At 48.2% G+C, this 18,698-nt stretch overlaps 2 protein-coding genes across 2 annotated transcripts; both read left to right on the plus strand.

Moving 5' to 3' along the window:
• Nucleotides 1-2,841: 2,841 nt before the first annotated feature.
• ENH_00050590 (structural maintenance of chromosome domain-containing protein, putative) lies at nucleotides 2,842-10,698 on the plus strand (the record flags this gene model as incomplete). The annotated part of the gene is made up of 23 exons (XM_013581281.1): nucleotides 2,842-2,887; nucleotides 3,910-4,010; nucleotides 4,254-4,328; nucleotides 4,520-4,599; nucleotides 4,920-5,003; nucleotides 5,135-5,313; nucleotides 5,503-5,567; nucleotides 6,070-6,142; nucleotides 6,292-6,347; nucleotides 6,499-6,627; nucleotides 6,985-7,115; nucleotides 7,281-7,363; nucleotides 7,654-7,745; nucleotides 7,897-8,019; nucleotides 8,126-8,228; nucleotides 8,380-8,450; nucleotides 8,630-8,783; nucleotides 8,997-9,090; nucleotides 9,304-9,403; nucleotides 9,749-9,814; nucleotides 9,958-10,061; nucleotides 10,197-10,292; nucleotides 10,485-10,698. 23 exons carry the CDS (start codon nucleotides 2,842-2,844, stop codon nucleotides 10,696-10,698), a joined length of 2,319 nt encoding a protein of 772 aa, XP_013436735.1.
• A 1,685-nt stretch (nucleotides 10,699-12,383) lies between these two features.
• On the plus strand, nucleotides 12,384-13,662 carry ENH_00050600 (Whole genome shotgun assembly, reference scaffold old set, scaffold scaffold_65, related; the record flags this gene model as incomplete). The annotated part of the gene is made up of 4 exons (XM_013581282.1): nucleotides 12,384-12,536; nucleotides 12,705-12,831; nucleotides 13,129-13,327; nucleotides 13,458-13,662. 4 exons carry the CDS (start codon nucleotides 12,384-12,386, stop codon nucleotides 13,660-13,662), a joined length of 684 nt encoding a protein of 227 aa, XP_013436736.1.
• Nucleotides 13,663-18,698: the final 5,036 nt, after the last annotated feature.

Here is an 18,698-nt window from a genome sequence, read left to right on the forward strand (position 1 = left end):
ATTTCACCAAGAAGCGCCTGGAAGCATATCGACAGATAGCAGGCGTATGCCTGGTGGTGCTTTCAGCCCAGTTTCTTTGCGCTATCTTTTACTCTTTCAACGGACGCGTTTTGATCAGGCTTCGACTTCTTTCCAGCATCCGTCCAGCGCGCGCCATCCCTCACAGACGCCAGTCATTACTAAGGCACGACCCCTTACCGGGAGCTGGAATTCCCTTTCCCCCCAGCGAATTTCGGCTTATCCAGAGTGCCTTGTCTTCCGCAAACCTTATCGTACTCCAGCGCTTCAAAACGATGAACCTTTTCGACGCGGATTCTATAGTCCTCAGTTTACTTTTTGTCTTAAATGCCTTTCCTGTGATTTCTACGGGGTTTGGCAAATGCATACTTCACAGTTCTCTGAATTCGTCATGCACATGCTTTGCAAGCTTCCTAGTCACGTAGCAGCGGAGCATCGCGGGCACGTGAAGACCTTCGTCACCCTGAGTGAGCATTAATACTGACAAGGAGGTACTACGATATATGTGCAATCTTGCATTCACCGCCGTGCTTCCAAATTCGTCAGTGGGAAGCCACTAGGGAATTTGGAGCCTGTCAGGCTCCCCTCAGGGGGAAGCCTGACGGGCTTCTCCAAACGGCGTTTTTTCCCTGTTGCCCCTGGAGTCATTCCGTTCTGGACTTCGTTGCATATGTGCTTTTCATTTCCTCTGTGCAAAACTCATTTTCGGTGCAAGTTGACTTTCTAGGCAACATGACCCACTTTATTCCAGCAAAACAAATAACATCGTTAGCAGCTGACAGCTGACACTGCGGAGCCACCTGCGGGCAATCTCACTTGCTAGCGCAGATCTACTTAAGTTCTTAATTCTGATACAGACCCTCCTTGGCAGTTAGAACATAGCACATCTCTTCCGCTCAGAACTGTGGCAGTGGCTGTGCACTCGGTTAAGCATAAAACGTTCTATCTCTTCTACCACATGCAGACAGACGGGCAAACTGAGCATGCTACTAATACACTGGGGTAGGTTGGCACGGGTACACGTATATTCAAGCTGACAAAGACAGTGGCTCTCAATCTAGACTGTAGTGCGACGAGTCATACGTGCACTAAGCTCTCTATGCTCGAACTCATAGTTGGCAAAACCCTCTAATGGCCGCCGGCCTTGGCATTCTCGATGCTTTAGTACTCGCTGTCGCGCCCCTCAAGACTAAGTTGCGTCACCAGCTCTGCAAAAACGACGCTCAGAGTCACATCTTACGCGAGAACTCCCAACAGAAGGCATGCACAGGCTTTAGAAGTCGCTCAGTCGAGTTCAATGCGGTGAAAAATGTTTTGCTGAACAGCAAACACTTGCCCTCTATAAACACATGCTCTCCATTCGAACCTCATTACGATCGGCCCTTCAGCACTACCGACCGTGTAGGCACGGTCGCGTACCGTCTGGTTTTGCCACCGGCGCACTTTGACGTGCTTGAATTTGTGACACATCACTCTGGCGAAAGAAGCCACTTCAGCTTATGTTACGGCGCTTCTTGTGTCCGCAGTATAACGTGTACACCCACGTTAAAAGAATAAAGGCAAGCGGGTAGGTTGGGCGGCGGTGATAGTGATGGAATTGTTAGAGACGATTCGGTAGAAGCCACCCTGGAGAGAGCAACTGCCACTAGGATACACGCAGAAGCAGATACCCAACAACAGGCAAATAGCAGCAAAAACATATCGTGAGCTACTGCAGAGGCGGCAAACGCCGCGGCTGCTGCCTGCGCAGTAGCATTATAGGTGAAAAAAGTTCCAAAAAGACAAAGGGCGCTAGGAAGGAGAGGGCGAAAGCTGCTGAAAGCATCAGCGGAGAAATACGAGATAGGGAGGCTGCTGCCGTGCGTAGCATGACATGCTTTACAGAGGCAGCCTTTAAATGCTGCCAAACTTGAACAGATCTGCTTAGAGTATCAAAAAATAGTTTGGACGAAGGAGTTTGGTTTTTGCCATAGCACAGACTTATACTTTCCAAGGAGCCCAGGGTCAAGAAGCGTTGTGCGCGAATCTCTTGCTAGTTCTACCTGCACTCAACATGTAAGTAAAAATTTCACTCGATTTATTCAGTTTGTACGAGCGGTTATTCATACTCAACATCATAAGCAATTTAAGCATGTTCAATTGCCAAAATGACACTTGATTCCTTATTAAGATAAGCTACAAGAACTTACTACGTCCATCATAATTTTTGTCCATTGCATCGTCAGTGTATTGGTTCGCGTAATATGAGTGTAGCTAACTGCAACAGTAATGCACATCAGAATCGCTGCCGTGTAAGGCTGCAACGACGTATACGAATGAAATCCAGAAAGCAGCTCGCAGTAAAGCCCTGCAGCTCATGGTTATAAATATGCAGAAATGACTGGGACGGACTGTGACGTCAGTCAAGTGCATTTACCATGGCCACCTAGGCTGTCTTGATATCATTGTGTTGCTTGCTATTCGCACCAGCACATTGTTTTTGCTCCGTACATTAAAACATTCGTCTCCTCCTAGTTTTGGTCGGTCTTCAATGTGGTCGTTCCAAGCCTATGCAATGTTTGGCTCAGGCTACTGAGGTTGATGTATCAGCATGCAATCCGTGAAGGCTCTTCACATGGAAAACTCACATTCAGGCGACATCCACCTTTGTCTAGACTAGTGAGCTGGGGTCAGCAACTATTGTACTGGGGAGCTTATGATGCCAAAAAACTATTTGGGTGAAAATTTTTGTGTAGTGGTTAAAAATTCTGCAGTTTTCAAGGCCTTCCATGAAGTGGAGTGATGTACTGGGCTCTTCTCTGCAGCAGATTGATGAGCGCTAGCATGAGCGACTTATTTGCTCTGCTGGTCATATTCTTCTCCTCCAAACATAACAGCAGGACCACTACCTATGTTATTTTGAGTCACTCGTTAAGCATTTGAAGTATATTTGCCAGCGCTCCTGGTGCCTACGGGATGCACGTTGTAGCGCCAGGAAGAGTCAACCTCCACCTGGCTACAAAAGGCCTTTTCGAATCTCTGTACTTTTGAAAGTTGCGCAATTCGGCCAACTAATCAATTCCAAGGTGCGCAATTCAAAAATCCTTTCAAAGTGTTGCTCCCCAATGGGGTGGCATTGGTCCAAGCCGAAGACAAACGCCATTGTAGCTCTCTCGTCGTCCACGATGTAGACAAAACAGCATCTGTTTCTTTTATTTCCCTCCATTGCAACGTTAAAGATGCAGTTTTGTGCTACGAGTCTGGCCGTTCGCCATTCTTCCAGGTGATCTCCCACCCCACCCACGGGGCCCCACAGTACCACCACCGCAACCACCACCACCTGTGAACCTCTGTTTTCTATTTCTTGCATTTGGCAAAACATCATATGAATTAGAGCTGAGGGTGTGACTTCTATTCTTTCTCATTCAAACGAAAACGTACATACCTTGGGTCGCCTATTAAGCCCTCCAGTGTCTCAAGGTGCTGACCGCTTAGTGCGCAGCAAAATTTCGCAGAAGTCTCCCTTTTTTACAGGACTTCTTCGTCTTGGTGTTTTTCCACATCTTTTCTCCAAGCCAAGCCCCTTCCATTTTTAAAGAAGCGTCGCATACATGCTCGCTGAGTGGATACCGTGAAGGCTGAACGTTCAGCGGTGGCCGATTAGAATATGCACATCAGATCTATAACATTACAAGGCTTTAAAACATACAATGAGGCAACGACCATCACATTTTCTGAGAGATGCACCTGCTTGAGTGAGGCTCTGGCCTGCAACCATGCGCCTTGTATCCTGACAGCTCCTTTGCGTACTCAACTTACTCGCTGCCTCGACATTTTCTTATCACTCCATAGGCTTTCCAGTGGATACAGCTGAAGCCTACTGGATTAGTGCCTGTGTGGGTATATGAGCAGTTGGCCATAATGGTAGTGGCAAATCAAATGTTCTTCTTGGAGTCTCTTTCGTGCTCGGAGAAATCGGAAACTCTGCCGCAGAGCGACGCCTACTTCTTCATGTAGGGCTTTTTCTGCCCAGAGCATTTGCTTTGTGACCAGTATATACCTCTGCCATTGGAGTTTTGTGGCGTGCAGCTAGACGTTTAGCTGTTGGCCTCTAAAATTTGCCTGGGGTACCAAAACTGCTTGTCCACTTTCCTCGGTGAATATATGAGGGCTTGCCGATTTCATTTACGCAGGAGATTTGCGAAGGAAACTTTGGAGCTTGAACTGAGCACTCACTAATTTGAATTTGTGCTCAGGAAGGGATACACGGTCGAGTGGCCAGCGGCTTTGTCGAGCTGACGCTGAACAATGCAAATAGACAGCTCTGCATGGCAAGACAGCAGCAGCGGTAGTCGGAGCTGCTGTGGTAGCAATATTAATGAGCGAGAAGAGCAGACTGGAGACGCTCACGCGACCCAGGACAACGTCTTACATTTGAAATAGGCCTCCAGACAAATTCGAATCGGCTGCTATGTTTCGGGTCTCAGGGCTTTCCGTTCAGTGCTGGGTGTCTGTGGCTCAGTTCAATGCGGATTCTGTAGTAATTCGTCGCTCCTTTTCCCTAAGCGCTGACGACATCACCGTGCAAGGCAATTTAGTTAGGTGTGCCCATTTTTGTTTAGTTGGTGTCCTTGTCCGTGCCAGTAGTGCTCTCTACGTATCAGGGCCGTTCTCTCTCGCTCTGCTTCCGTCCCCGTTCTGCATCGCTGAACATGCCGCGAATATGTTTTGGCCATCTTTGCTTGGTTGTCTCCTTCCCTTTTGCCGACCTTCGTATCTTGCAGTATCGTGCAGCGCCGTACCGAGTCTTAAACAGATCACAATGCTGTTGCCGAATTTCTTACGTTGGTTTGTGCATATTTTGTATCGGAATGATTCCCTGTAGAAGCTTACCGCCTGTGTGCCTTCGCTTGCGATTCTAGGTCATTACGTTTGCGTGCTTTTGTGCTTAACGTATTCAGCAAGGCGGAATTCGAACAGCTTATTGAATGTGCAAGTCTTTCTGGGTAAGTTTCAACTGCCATTCTATTTGCTGATGCAGTCCCTCACTGGGCGATTTGTGGTTGCTACTTTGACTGTTGACGATGTGGCTGCTGCTGTAATGTGTTGCCGCTGCGTCTTGACTGTGATTTCGTAGTGGTGGCGATCGTGTGGGCCGCAGCGGCACTAGCAGCACTTTTATAATTCATCAAGGACGCATACAGGAGGTTGCGTTGCTCTCTGCTGCTGGTCGACTGCGTCTGCTTCTGTCTGCTGGCTCTGGCGCCTTCATTGATGCAAAAGCCAAGGAGACCGAACAGCTGCTCCAGCAAGCAGGTCAGAAAATACCTGTTGTCACCGGAGCTAGTGCAGGATCCTCAACACCATTCACAGTAGATACGGTGCACCCGAGAGATAAATCAAGGACAGCAACAATAACAGCACCTCGAGCATAAGCAAGAACGGCATTATCTGAAATCGCAGCCGCTAAAACTGTGGATGCATACTGTGTGTGCTTCACTGCAGCAGTCGAGCAGGATACTGTCACAAGGACGCTCAACGATCTCGAAAAACAGCTCAATGACATGGATGTACAATTTTGTAGACCCCTGACTCTAAAACTTATTCTTGTCTAGAAGCTAGTGGGAAAGAAATCCATGGTGAAACCGGCCTTGTGGTGAAGTGCACTAGTGCCATAAGGCGCACCGTGGGGCAACGTGATCGAAAAATATGTCTTAGTCGTTAGCGCGTGGCTACTCATACCGGATGTTGTAAAAGGGCATAAGAAAACGTAGCACAATAATCCGTCGCATTGCATGATCGTGACGCATAATCATGTAGTGCTACATTGTCTTACATGCTACATTCCACAAAATCACATCGGCATAAATTTGTCGGACCTTTGTTCTGGCAACGCATACATTGCACCTGAAAGTTTGAGTTGGAAGTAGACTATATCTAAATACATAGCTTTTTACGTGGTACTGCAGCGCAGCAAGAGGTGACGTACGCAGGTTCGCGTTGCGCAACGTGTTGCAGTGCAATATGTTACGGTGCATCTCAAGATAAAGGTGTGCCGCTTTTGCTTTACAGAAAGAAAGGCAGGAACTACGTCTTTGCGTGGAGATGGAGAAGGAGAAGTCACATATTGAAGCTGCCATACATCGTGAGCGGCCGACTCTGTGCCTCAATTAAGCAGAATATTAACGACGTACGGGCGTGCACACAAATCAGTTAACAAGAAACGCATGACTACACAATCATGTGCCATTTCTCAGTCTTTTATCCATTTTTGTTGTATTAATTTTGCTGCAGAGGCGGACTGGCTGCAAGCAACAGAAACCCTTAGGCAGTTAGAACAGCAACAAGAGGTCCGAATCCCAGTGTCATTCTGCTGTTTCAGCTGACTGCGCTGCCAGTGGTTCTGCAATTTCTAATTATGCCTTACGGACTCTATGTGATGTTACTGTTGCTTCATCTCGCTTTTGCCAGGACCTTTGTTGCTCGTTCTGCTTGTTTCAGAAGCATCGGTCGTCTGTCCGCCGCCTTGCTGCTGCTGCTGCCGAAGCCGAGTCGATGCGAGACGAAGCAGCAACCCAGCTGGCGAATTGTAAACTGAAGCCCTCAGCAAGCCCGAACCCAACAATTCTCATCAGCCTTGGAAAACACCTTGCATAGAAGCGGTAACGGCTGGATGAATGCAACCTTTGGATCTATTGTGTTACCGCAGTATCTCTGGAGCACGCGTCTTGTTCCACAAAAAAGGCTCAGACTGAAAAGCTGGTTTGCGAGGTGCTTTGAACATAGCAAACTGAATGAACTATTCAGTTGCCGGCTTGAACCGCTTCCGTTAGGGCTCCTCAATGAATTCGTTAAATGCATATGCATTCATCGAAAAACGTACACTAGCCTACGAAAGGGCACTTGGGAAACAACTGCACTGACAGGGGGACTGTCGCTTGACTGTTTTTGTGGTCATTACGTTTGCTATCGCTATGGCTTTTGCAGCTGCAATGCCAGGAAACCCGTTTGCGTTTGGAGTCAGGTCTTCTAGCTGAGAGGGCGGAAACCCAGCAGCAGAAATCTGACACTGCAAAGAGAACACTAGAGGAGAAGAAACGGCAAATGCGGCAAATCCGTATGCATTATGCTTAGCAGCCCGTTGCAGGCTCTGACCTCGATTTCAGCAGGACAACATCGTTCGCGCTTGTTAGTAGCAAGGCTGCTTTTCTCGCGAAGCAGCTGCAGTTGGTCTTGACGGGTAGGCATTGAATGCTTAGGTCTGGTTGCTTGCGTTGATGCAGAGAAGGAACTAGAGGACAGCTTGAAGCCTCAGCATGCTGCTGCTGTCGCTGCCTATCGAAAAGCACAGCTGGAACATGCGCAGGTATTCCGTTTTCACTAGATATTGCTGCTTATCATCGTTTCCCCAGTCGTATAGGTTTCTGCCTTTTAATGCCTCCCTTTGCACGTTTTTTTGTGTGTCTACGTCCCTCGATTCAAGAAGATGGCCCATTTCGTCAATTTATAGCCTTCTTCCTCTCCTGAACAATTCCGTTGTTTTCCCCCCAAATGTTTTTAGTATTTGCTTTGCGTTTCTAGCCTGGCGTTCTTTGCAGCTGCAGCAGCAGCTGCAGCAGCTTCAGCAACGCTCAACCCGCTCGGTTGTATCTACAGCAGCACGGCAAGCGGCAATAAAAGAAGAACTTAAAGAAACAGAGCAACAACAAAGAGCAGACGCGGCAGAGTATAAGCAAAACAAACGAAAGGTCGCCAAAAAGCAGGCAACAGCTAGTGCAGCAGCTTTGTCAGCCGTCATGTGACATTGCAGTCCCTTATTTAGCCGCACATTACTATTAAACATAAGCGACACGACTTTCGAGGGTATCTTTTGGTCTTCGGTTGTATGTTTCGGTACAGGCTGAGCTGCTAAGAAAGGAAGTAGAAGAAGCGCAAATGGCGGCAGCGGCAAAAGCAGCTGCCGCAGCAGCAGCAGCGGCAATAGTGAAAGAAATGACAAAACAAATTTCCAGCCTAAAGACGGTTCGACCTTTAAAGCGTACACTGTTAACCCTTTTTAGGCCTTCTTAGTGCCAAGGACAAAGACGTGCTGTAGTATCAAGCCCATGGTTTGGATTTTGTGTTTCAGCCGCTCGAAGAGGTGGTGGAGCAGCAACGGCAACAACAAGCAAGGCTTTCAAACTTACTGCAGCAGCGTAATGCTGCAGCAACAAGTATTCGGACAGCCACAGGTGAGAAGTGGTGCCTTAGTTTCAGCACGAGCAGCAGGTGTTATTTGCTCAGTGGATGCTGAATTTCACTGGCTGTGACCCTTATGGCTTGCCTCAGATGCATTTTCGCGCTGTCTACGGAGCGATGCATTTTGGTCGTTGCACCATTTAGAAGAGATCGCTAAGAGGGAGGGCTGGGACCAAGGTGGAGGCATTGCAGCACCTTTAGCTAGCTTTCTGCACGTAAGTAATCGCGATGCATCCAGATGTAGGGAAAGGGACATACATGCTCACCACGACTTCGATGCATGGGTTTGGTTGCTCTTTTTGTGTTTGTGAAGGTCGATACTGAGTACCATCGCGCCGTTGAATCTGTAGGGGGATACTGCTTGTTTCACTTCGTTGTTAAAGATTCTGCAAAGGCGTTGGAGGCAGTGGCACGTCTCAAGCAGCAGCAGCAGGAGCAGAAGGGTTCGCTTCTACAACGGAAGTGCTGTGTCTCTGTCGTCCCCATCAAGGAGGTAGCTGAGCAGCAGCAGCGTCAAAATAGCCGGCGGCACCAACAACTGCAGCAGCGTCTTCTCGAGGAAGGTGTCGCAATGCCACTCACGGAAGTGCGGATCTGCTGAAACTGCTGCAACATTGCTGCCGGTCACCAGATGTGTGTATTGCTGCCGCTAGTAAGCAGGTCTTTACTGCCGCATTGAACAACTCGAAATCACTGGCCATTTTCCCTGCATTTTCTGTGTTTCGTTAATGCACAGTGTATTCAGATTTTGCCTGAGGCAGCAGGAGAGCATGCGACTGCTCTCGAGACGTACGTGCATACTGTCTTCTCTCGCTCCCTTCTCGTGCCTTCTCTGGATACACCCGAGGTTCAGAGGTGGAATAGTATGGGTGAGCACGCTAGCAAGCAAGTCTCTCTAGGTGCTTTTGGCACATGCACAGCAAGGGCGAGCAATCAAGGGGCGACCACACGCTACAAAGGCTTTGTGGCAAGACATCCGAAACACAAAGAAGTTGCCACATGCAAGAATTTAGTAAACAAGTTGCCTATTTTTGTCTTGCTGAAAATTCAACTAACGTTTCCTCGTAGGTTTCGACTGTGTCAACATAGAAGGGGATGTATCCTTCGCTTCTGGTGCCATGAGAGGAGGCGGGCACCCCAAGGGAGACAAACTTGGAACTTATTTCGCGTAAGCTGTAGCATAGTGTTTATGATCTCTGAAGGGAAGCGCCTGTCAAATCTTGGGCGTCTGGTTTTCAGATGTTGTTTGTGCAACTTTACAGCACTTCAGTACCCGGTGCCTAGCCATCTGAAAGTGAAGAGCAATCACATCAGAGATGCGTACCTCCACAAGCACTAAGAAAGACCGTTCTTTTTATGTTGATGCATGCGTAGCCGGACGTTGGAACTATCCTTTGTTCTTGCTGCTCCATTTCCTTGTTTGTTTGCTTGCTTTTGTGTGTGTCTGTGTGCATGTCTCTGTCTGCTCTCTTCTGGGTCATTTGATGTGTATTTCAGCTTGCGCGAATATAAGAAGAAACATAAGGACATTAGTGTCGAGTTAGATTGCCAGCAGCAAATGCTTGTACAACTGCAGAAAGTAGGTGAAGTGGCTTCTGCTACTTCTGTAGCCCTCCTTGATGCTGCGATGGTCTTTTCGGGAAATTCAAATGCGGCAAAGGCAGCAGTATATTCACGACGCCTGCTGTAGTATTTCGTATGCCTTTGTTTGTTTCATCTCAGAGACACAAGGAACTGCTGCAGCAAGAGCAAATATTGATAGAAAAGCGAATGGAAGCTTATCATAACGCCGAGACAGCATTAGCAGAGCAACAGCAAAGCGAGATGTACGCACAAACCGAATCTACCTGGTGCAACCCACCTCCAGGGGCTGCAGGTTATGTATTCGATTGCTGCAGGTATCTCTGCGGTACGCAATCCATGCTGATGGATCCACTGCTGATGCGCTCCATTCTTCACAGGGCCCACCGCGCTGCCACTTCCCTACTCTCCGCTTTGAAAGAAGAAGAAACGGCAACCGCAACGCGTGCTGCAGCTCGCAAACAACTTGTTCAGTCGTGAGCCTCGGGCCCTTCATACAAGTCGTCGGCCTCGCCAGGATTTTTTCAGATACTTAGAGAAGAGGGAAACAGACACGGCATTCTAAATGAACACTAAGAGTCCAACGAACGCTTTCGCTCCATTGAAAAAGCCCAACTTTTGGAAAATATGGTCTAGGACCGTGGAATTGCGGATTCGTTGCATTTCAGCCTACGCCACGAAGCCTTACACGCCAGGCAGCCTGCGCTAACTGCGGCAGAAGAGCAGCAGTTGAAGCAGCTACCACAGCTGCTCCAGCAGCAGCAAGAACAGCTGCTGCAGCTTCTACGCCGAGTTGAAGAGACAGCTGGATCCATCAGCAAGGCAGAACAACTACTTGAGGTCTCTTTGCGAAGAGCGATCGACCGTGTAATTAAGCTCTGAGTCCAAATTACGAACCCCTGTCAGACCCTGCGCCTGGCGCTCCGCGAACCAATCGTAAACCCTAAAAGCAGGATGGTTTCGATAACGCATCTTGACACACCCTACTTTCTGCGCAATTTTATTTCATTGCAACGATGAGCATCAAATTTTGCTCTTTGTTTTCTTAATTTCGAGCCTGCAGATGGAACGAGAAGTGCGGGAGGAGGAGGGTGAGAGCTTAGGGTTCAGGGTTTGCGAACGTGTGCAAGCAGAAGCATACGCTTTACTGAAATCTCGACAGCAGGTGCGGTAACCAAGCTAAACATTTAGGGCTCATGGCTAGAATCGTATCCTCGGCTATTTTGCTGCAGAGCTGCTTATTGATTTTAAGGACATTCTGCGTGCACTGATGTGGTGACCGCAGCAAGAAGATACAGCTGCAGAATTGGAAGCGTCCCTGAGAGCCCTCGAAGTTCGTCAAAGCGCAGGGCTTCAGAATGCGTAAATTTATCCGAGGCTTGGGGATTAGGCATACATATCTTTAGGATTGCTTAGGAGTTGGCTTCTTGGTTCGTGGAAAACCACTTGCCTTTCCAGAGCCTGCATGCTAGTCCCAAGTTGCAGTGTCTGGAGTTAAGGCGATTGATGTATCTGCAGAATGAGATGGCATCTGTACGTCGCCGACAGGATCTTGCTGATACCTCTCTGCAATCGCTGCTGCAACAGCTCATGGAGGAGACTGCGTTGTTGCAGCAGGCCCAACTCAGAGTCGAAGGTTCTAGGCAAGTTTGTCTCTGCAGTGCTTGTCCTGTCCCCGCAACTTTCTGCTACACTTTTATCTCAGTTGTCTAGGTTTTTATCCGTCACTGGTTGTCAATGTTTCGTTGCATCGTGTTCTCCAGTGTTCCGCAGTCACTTTTCACATATTTCTTCTTCTTCACTGCCCTGAGTCGGTTACCTTAATTCCGTGCTCGCTACCGTAACGTGCATGTGTTTGCTAAACAAAGACGTCTGCAGGCAGATCTTGCATCACTGTTGGCCGCAAGCTCTGCTATTGCTGTTCCCCTTGCTGCTTCAACGGATGTTAGCCGCGAGGCTCTCCGGGGGAAGCTTGAAGAAATTAAAAAAGTACGTAATAAATATATAGATGAAGCAAAACTCCAAGACAGAAACAGATGTATGCAAAACAAATTTCGCAAAAAAGGGATGCAGAGTCAGGTAGACAGAGACACAAAGGCACACCGGGACTGGGAAAACGGCAGAATAGGTAGCAAGAAACAGGAATAATGCAGTAACTTACGGGCTGAGCCGCCGCACATATCTAGCCTTCAAATATTTGCTTTTTGTGTGAAAAAACACAGCGTCTCTCACAATTCACAGATGTTAATAGGAAGGCCATTGCTGAGCTGTCTACCATTACAGGTAGGTGCTGTTGCTACGGCTTGAATATTGCCATTTGCTCCCAGTGAAGCCGTTGCTGCGTCTTCTACTACTACATAGCAATTGCCATGTGCTCTCCATTTAAGCATGTATTGTTGTTACTTCCCACGAAGCCGGTCTTGTTGCTCACACTTCCAGATGCTTTGCTCGGGGGGAATTATAGCCGCCGCTGCTGTTGATTTCACTGTAATACCAGCAGCAAAAAAACCGCGGCCAAGGTGTATAATATTTTTGCAGACGACTTCAAATCTTTAAAACGCCGCGAGATGTTGCAACGAGAGGCGTATCAGCTGGTGCAGCAACAGCTGCAGCAGCTGCAAATGCGGCGGCAACAACTGCTGCAGCAGCAGCTTCGTCGAGTTGACGCAGAATTTTCGGCTCTATTCAAGCAGCTCGTACCTGGGGGGACAGCTCGACTCGTAAGTGCTGAATATTTCGGAATAAAGGTTTGGACAGTACGCCTGCGCGAATCCGATGACTCTGTTTTCACTGCCGCTCCATAGCCGTCGTTGCTGCCGTTGCACTAAGTGCCGTGGCTGATGTTACGCTAATTTCTGCAGGAGTTTCAACTTTTGTTGCTGCCGCAGGAATTGATTGAAGACCCATGCGCTACATCAACTGGCGAAACCGCTGAGCTGAGTGGTGTCGAAATTCAAGTGGACTTCAATGCAGCGGGGAAAAGTGCAGAAAGCTTACCAATGCAGCGACTGTCAGGTATACAGCGATATTGCCGCCGCTCTTGCAGCTGCCGTCCCTAACGCCGGAAATAGCGTTGGCATTGGGCCAAAACACTTTTCAGTGGCTTCTCTGGAGCATTTGCAAACATGTGAAAATGACGAGAGCAGCGCGATAAGCAGCAATAGTAGCACCGAGGAGCAGCAGCATATATATATGGTAATATAGAGCGATAGGGAAAGAAAGAGTAGGAACGAGGACAAAACCAGAAGAGCGATCTGTTGCTCTTGCTGGTGCAGTTTCTGGCCAACGTCTCTGTGCAAAAGTATGTTGCAGGAGGACAGAAGGCCCTGGTTGCCGTGGCATTACTGCTTGCACAGCAAATGGCTTCCGGCGGCGAGGGAGGCAGGGAAGGTTTGCTGCTTCTGGATGAACCTGACTCCGCTTTAGATGAGACTCACGCAAGACATTTGGCAGAGGCTCTCCTCAATTCAACTCGAAATCTGGGCTGCCAGATCATTCTTACTACTTTGAGGTTAAACTCTACACTCTGTTTTTCAACAAGCCCCAAGTGTACAGATGCTGCAAGATCGGTTCGAAGATGCTTTCACGGCGCCTCTGCTCTAACCGTTAAAAGTTGACAGTTCTGTGTGTTCTATTCTCAGAAAGGAACTGCTGATTTGCGGTGATAAGTTTTGGCTCGTGCAGCAGCATCAGAGAGCATCTCAGGCGACGGAAATATCTGAACAAGAAGCGTCAGCAGTTTTCATAGACTTGCCTCAGATGCAGCAGCAACTGCGACAGCAGCCGCAGCACCAGCGGATGTTGCCGCACCGCCATCTACCAGACTGCGTAGAGTCTCGCGTGTAATTAAGCAAATAATGCGGCGTGTCAAAATTTGGGGGCAGCTTAAACGCAGCGTACGCATCGTCTTTGAGAGGTCGCCGTAGTGTCTGGTGAACTCATCTGCTATCCGCGTTTACCTGCTTGTTTCACCTTCTGAAGGACTTGCAGATTGAAGGAGGTCTGCCTGCATTCACGAATTAATTAGCCATCGAGTGAGCTCATTGATGCATTCCACAAATATCTGCGTAGCAATAAATTGCTTCTGCCTTCTCTCCAGCGTTGTTACACAAAGATGCACGTTGCCAGAAGCGGCAGCCGCCACATTCCTGCAAGTCAGTTCTTTCTATCGCAGCTTCTGCGGCTGTTGTCCCCTATCTGGTTAGCTACGGAGCAGTTCTACATAGTCGGCTAGCTTTATACCTATGGAGCGTGCCGCGGAAATCTAGCTAGGGTCGAAACCACAAAGATAGCAAGCTGCACAGCAGTTCCGCTGTGTGGCGACTTGTTTGCAATGACTTTTTGGCGGAGTGTAAAGGCGTTTGAATGCTTGTAAAGTCGAATGATATTTCAACCATATAGACAAGTACGTGGTAAGCTAGCCAGTAGCCAATAAGAGCTTGTTCATGTCGGGAGGATCCCTTGTGCTGCTCTGGAAATCGGTCCATTACAGTGCCTGCATCGTGGCAGCGAACTCGTAGCCAGTGAAACGGGGAATACGGTGTTTCCTAGTGGCGCAGCTGTGAGCAGGCCACCGTGATGAGGCTACGACTTCGCACCGGCACAACCGATTCTTCAGAAGCGGGCGTCATCTTATTCTCCTGCGACGCCAGCTCATGAGGCCATACGGCGTCATCGGATACCACTCTGTCAGAGGCTTAAGTTGCCTTGTCACTTCCTCTCGCTTTTTATGAAATACCTTGCGTGCATGCTCATTCACAGCAGCCACAGCCTCTTCGGAAGCGACTCTATAACTGATGTTTTCGGAGGACCGCAGTTGGAAGGAAAAGGCAGCTGACCCAGGAACGGTTCCTCTTGCGCAACGCCGCCGCCTAGGACGGCCAGCTTGGCAATGTCCGGCACACAGTGATGCGGCTCTTTCACTGTGTGGCTAGAATGCATTCTAACTGATGAAGCGCGGAGAATGAAGTGAAATCTGTTCAGGTCAGGGTTGTATTATGCGGTTCCATCGCACCCCGATTCACATAGCCAAGCGGCCTACGTCCTGACGCTATCCAAAAGCTGCACGATTTCCAGCGCTTCAGGGGTACCTAGGAACAAAACAATATTCGGCGTGAAAACTTCTTGATTTAGACTTATCCCAGACTACTAGGAAGGCACTGTAACAAGAAGAGCTGGAAGAGGACTGATAAGGGTGCAAGCCACTGAAAGGTAGTGAGTGAGGCGAGAGTACCGCGTACGCTGTAGGAAGGCAACGTGCTAGTATCATTCTCCATCAAACAAAACGCCATATTGAAACGCAAGCATATTGCATACCAGTGCTTAACAACCGGCATTTGAAATTTATTTGCGCGTATCGTGTTCTCGACACATCTGTCACGTGCCGCCTAGCACCAGCATATAAATATGGATTATCGGGTGCTAATCTGAACCCATATATCCGTTCCAGAAACCCAATTTTCACACAGTGCCCAGTGGTCCAAAGGGGTCCTGACCAAATTTCAAAGGGGTCCTGAGCAAGTCTACGCCTACGCTGAGTACATTGTTGGGCTGCCGCAGTTCTGCATCTTGCCAAGCGCTGCAACTGTGTACTTTAAGGTACAGCAGAAGCTAAATGGCTAAATGCTGCACGTGACTCAGCATCATCGCCTGCAATCTTACAACCGATAGAGGAACCAGCAGAAAAAAAGCGTGATTTACTTTCTGGGAGCGAAATATAAGAAAAGCTTTGCCTCAAGAGCTTATCACGAAGGGGACGGGCAGTGCACACGGTAACTTTCCCTGACATGCATTCAACACATAAGCGTGTCCACGTCAGACATTGTCCACTCATCTAAGGAAGCATCGAAGAGTTGCTTTTAAAATCCTTTGATTTATTGTAAGGTATTCTAAGAAACAAGAATTCAGGACTTGGTACTCCCAATACTTGTGTCCACATCCGGTCTCGTTCGTTTTAGGGAAACAGCCAAGCATTGTTTCAAAAATTCTTTTTATTTGTCGTAAGCCATTTCGAAAGAGGCGAATTCACAGCAGAAGCCAACAAGAACACCGAGCACATGCCACGCACCTTCATCCAATGCCGTGAAGAAGATCGTCCATTATTTGTACCAGCACTCGATCTAGCTTGTAATTTGGCACTAGCAATTCAAAAACGTTTCGCTTTTCTAATGCTTGATTGGAAAATTTTCACGCTGAATTGCGAGTCTCGGTATGGCAAAATGATTCTTCCCCGAAATCAACATCTATTACAAGTGACTTCAAGATTCCAATGTAGATACTGACTGCATATTTCGAAGGTTGATAACAGAATTATTAAACATCAAAGACAAGTGCCTTCAAAATTTTTAGTGTATAGAGTGGTTTGCATAATCCAAAGATATCGGAGGAAAATCGCTGATGGAAAGAGGATCTGGCGAAGTTTTTCATCGAAAATAGACTGGTCAGCATGCAAGTTGAAAGGATCTAGGCTCACCGGTGACATTCGCTCTTTAAGCAGTGTGGGTGAGAATGCCTAGCGGGAGGCTTTCTCTTTGGGCCTGTTTCTTGTCCACAGAGAAGGCTGGCTAACTGACTGGTGGCCTCGTAATTTCACTCCGACAAGATATGAAGCTACACGAATCTTTGATAAGGCGCTCTAAAACATATGAAGAGCAAGAAAGAAAAAGAGGAGAATAAGCAACCGCATGAAGGGCAGGAGCGAATTCCAGCTGAGCAAGCCAACGTGATGCTGGCTCAACAGGCGCCCCAGATGATTGCGCCACGGGTTGCTAGACTCCTTTGCCCCACCTCCAAATGCTACAAGGAAAGCGCAAAGCCGAGGCTAGGGCGCCCCTGGAAAAATTACAACGCGAGGCACACGCTAACAGGGCGTACCTACCAGGCATACTGCAGGGATTCATCAGCATGCTGGCTTTGCCGGGTTTGGGTAAGCCTCCAATCAATGACTTACTCTAGACGGTCAAGGAGAACTCCTATGAGCGTATGTTCAGCATTGCAGCGGGGCCTCTACAGCCTAGCCCCGCATTCCAATACTCGCCTCCCTACAAGGCGACTTTGATGAGGAAGAGTCACCTGGGCCCACAGCCATCCCCCAATAAAAGCACTTGGAAGAATGGATACAGGCAGATAAGGCGCGGAATCTATCTCTGCAGATAGTTGTGGTGTTTAGGACCATCAAACAACATTCCCAGACACTTTGCCTGGAGAATTTCCGCCGAGACACAAACTTATTATCACATCCTACTGGTGCCAGGCAGCTTCCCGACCAACGCGCTGTCTACAGGATATCACCGGGCTTGTTCGCATTCCACAAACAAAGAATAAATAAGCAGTCAGCAAATGGATGAAGAACCCCGGCTTTTCATCGTATTTGTTCCAAGACCATTATGGCTAACAGGCGCAAGACGGTTGCGCAGTCAGCAAAGTGCGGCAAGTATTAAACTGCCATACTACTCATCTTGACTTTTTGCTGCCCGCTATTCAACATGCATATAATTTAGACAGATAAAAGTTTTTGTGTATTTGATGTTGAAGCGGGCTTTATCATATTCACATGACCAAACGGGGCCGGTGAAATATTGTGTTTTGCTCTGCCTTGGGACTGTTTAAATCAAGATCAGACGATCTGGTGTCGGAATTGCCCCAGCTATGTGCCGAGCTAATATGAAGATTTGTCACCAACCTCTACGAGGTGAGCCACTGCCTACTGCGATTACAACTCCATGACATGCAGTTCCGGCTTTTGCCCATGCCTGAAACCTCTGCAACAGGCTTTCAGGACGCTTTTCAAGCATTGATCCTCTTGGGAGTTCCTTAAATGCAAGTTCGCTCGAGAAGAATTCACTTACTCCGACTACGTCAACAGCTCTCAGGGTGTAAAGTGCAGTGAGCAAGGCCTCGCCTCACTCCTGTATGATACCTGTAGTACGCAGGCACTACAATAGGCCTTGCTGGTGACCTTAAGAAGATAGCTAGCTGGTGACCTATAAGAAGTTAACACGCTGAACGAGGACAGGTACTTCTTAGTAGTAGCGAATTTAGGCAGTTTGTCAACAAACTAGCATGTATAAACTAGACGTGTCTGTGAATATCTACCGATTGGGGCTGGCGATAGCGCCGGTATCGGTGCGGGCATCCTCCTCATAGAGCCAAGGAAGCAACAATCCTAATTGGAGAGACTTTCAAGGAAAATAAATTTCAGAACTTGAGAAGATGACTACATTTGGTTGAGTTTTTGGTAGATGCGTCAAAGGTAAAAGCCTTTCATAGGGCGCCCTCTTCGTGGGCCAGGTGGCTTTAGTGCACAGGCACTACAATAGAGCTTGCAGGTGACCTATAGAAGATAGCTATCTGGTGACCTACAAGAGGTCATAACACTGAACGAGGACAGGAACCCCTTACTAGGATCGAAGTAAGCCAATTTGGCGGCGAATTAGCGTGTATACACTAGACGTGCCTGAAAGTACCCGGAGATTGGGGCTGGCGATAGCGCCGACACCGATGCAGGCCTCCTCCCCACAGGCCATAGGAGGCGAGAACCCCGAGTGATGTGGATTTTCAAGAGAACACATTTTGAAGAAAACTAAAAATGACTATATTTCGTTATAGTTGGACTACTGTTTCAAGGAAATACGCCGAAGGTAGACGATTATCATAGGCCCCTACTCGAGGGGGCAGGTAGCAGCGTAGTCGCAGCAGTAGGTGCTGTGCACCAAATTTGGGGGCTGTTCCGGGATTCGAATCTTTGTTCTTTCCGGACTTGGGAGTAGAAATACTATGTTTCAATGACTCGCACCTAGATATCTTCGCTCGATAAGGGAGGCATCTCCGCAACGGACGCGTTATGGGCCCCATACAGCAGGAGACTTCTACAATGTCAGTAA

This window comes from Eimeria necatrix, genomic scaffold (assembly GCF_000499385.1).
Source record: "Eimeria necatrix Houghton genomic scaffold, Enh_scaff39, whole genome shotgun sequence".
Taxonomy (NCBI): Eukaryota; Apicomplexa; class Conoidasida; order Eucoccidiorida; family Eimeriidae; genus Eimeria; species Eimeria necatrix.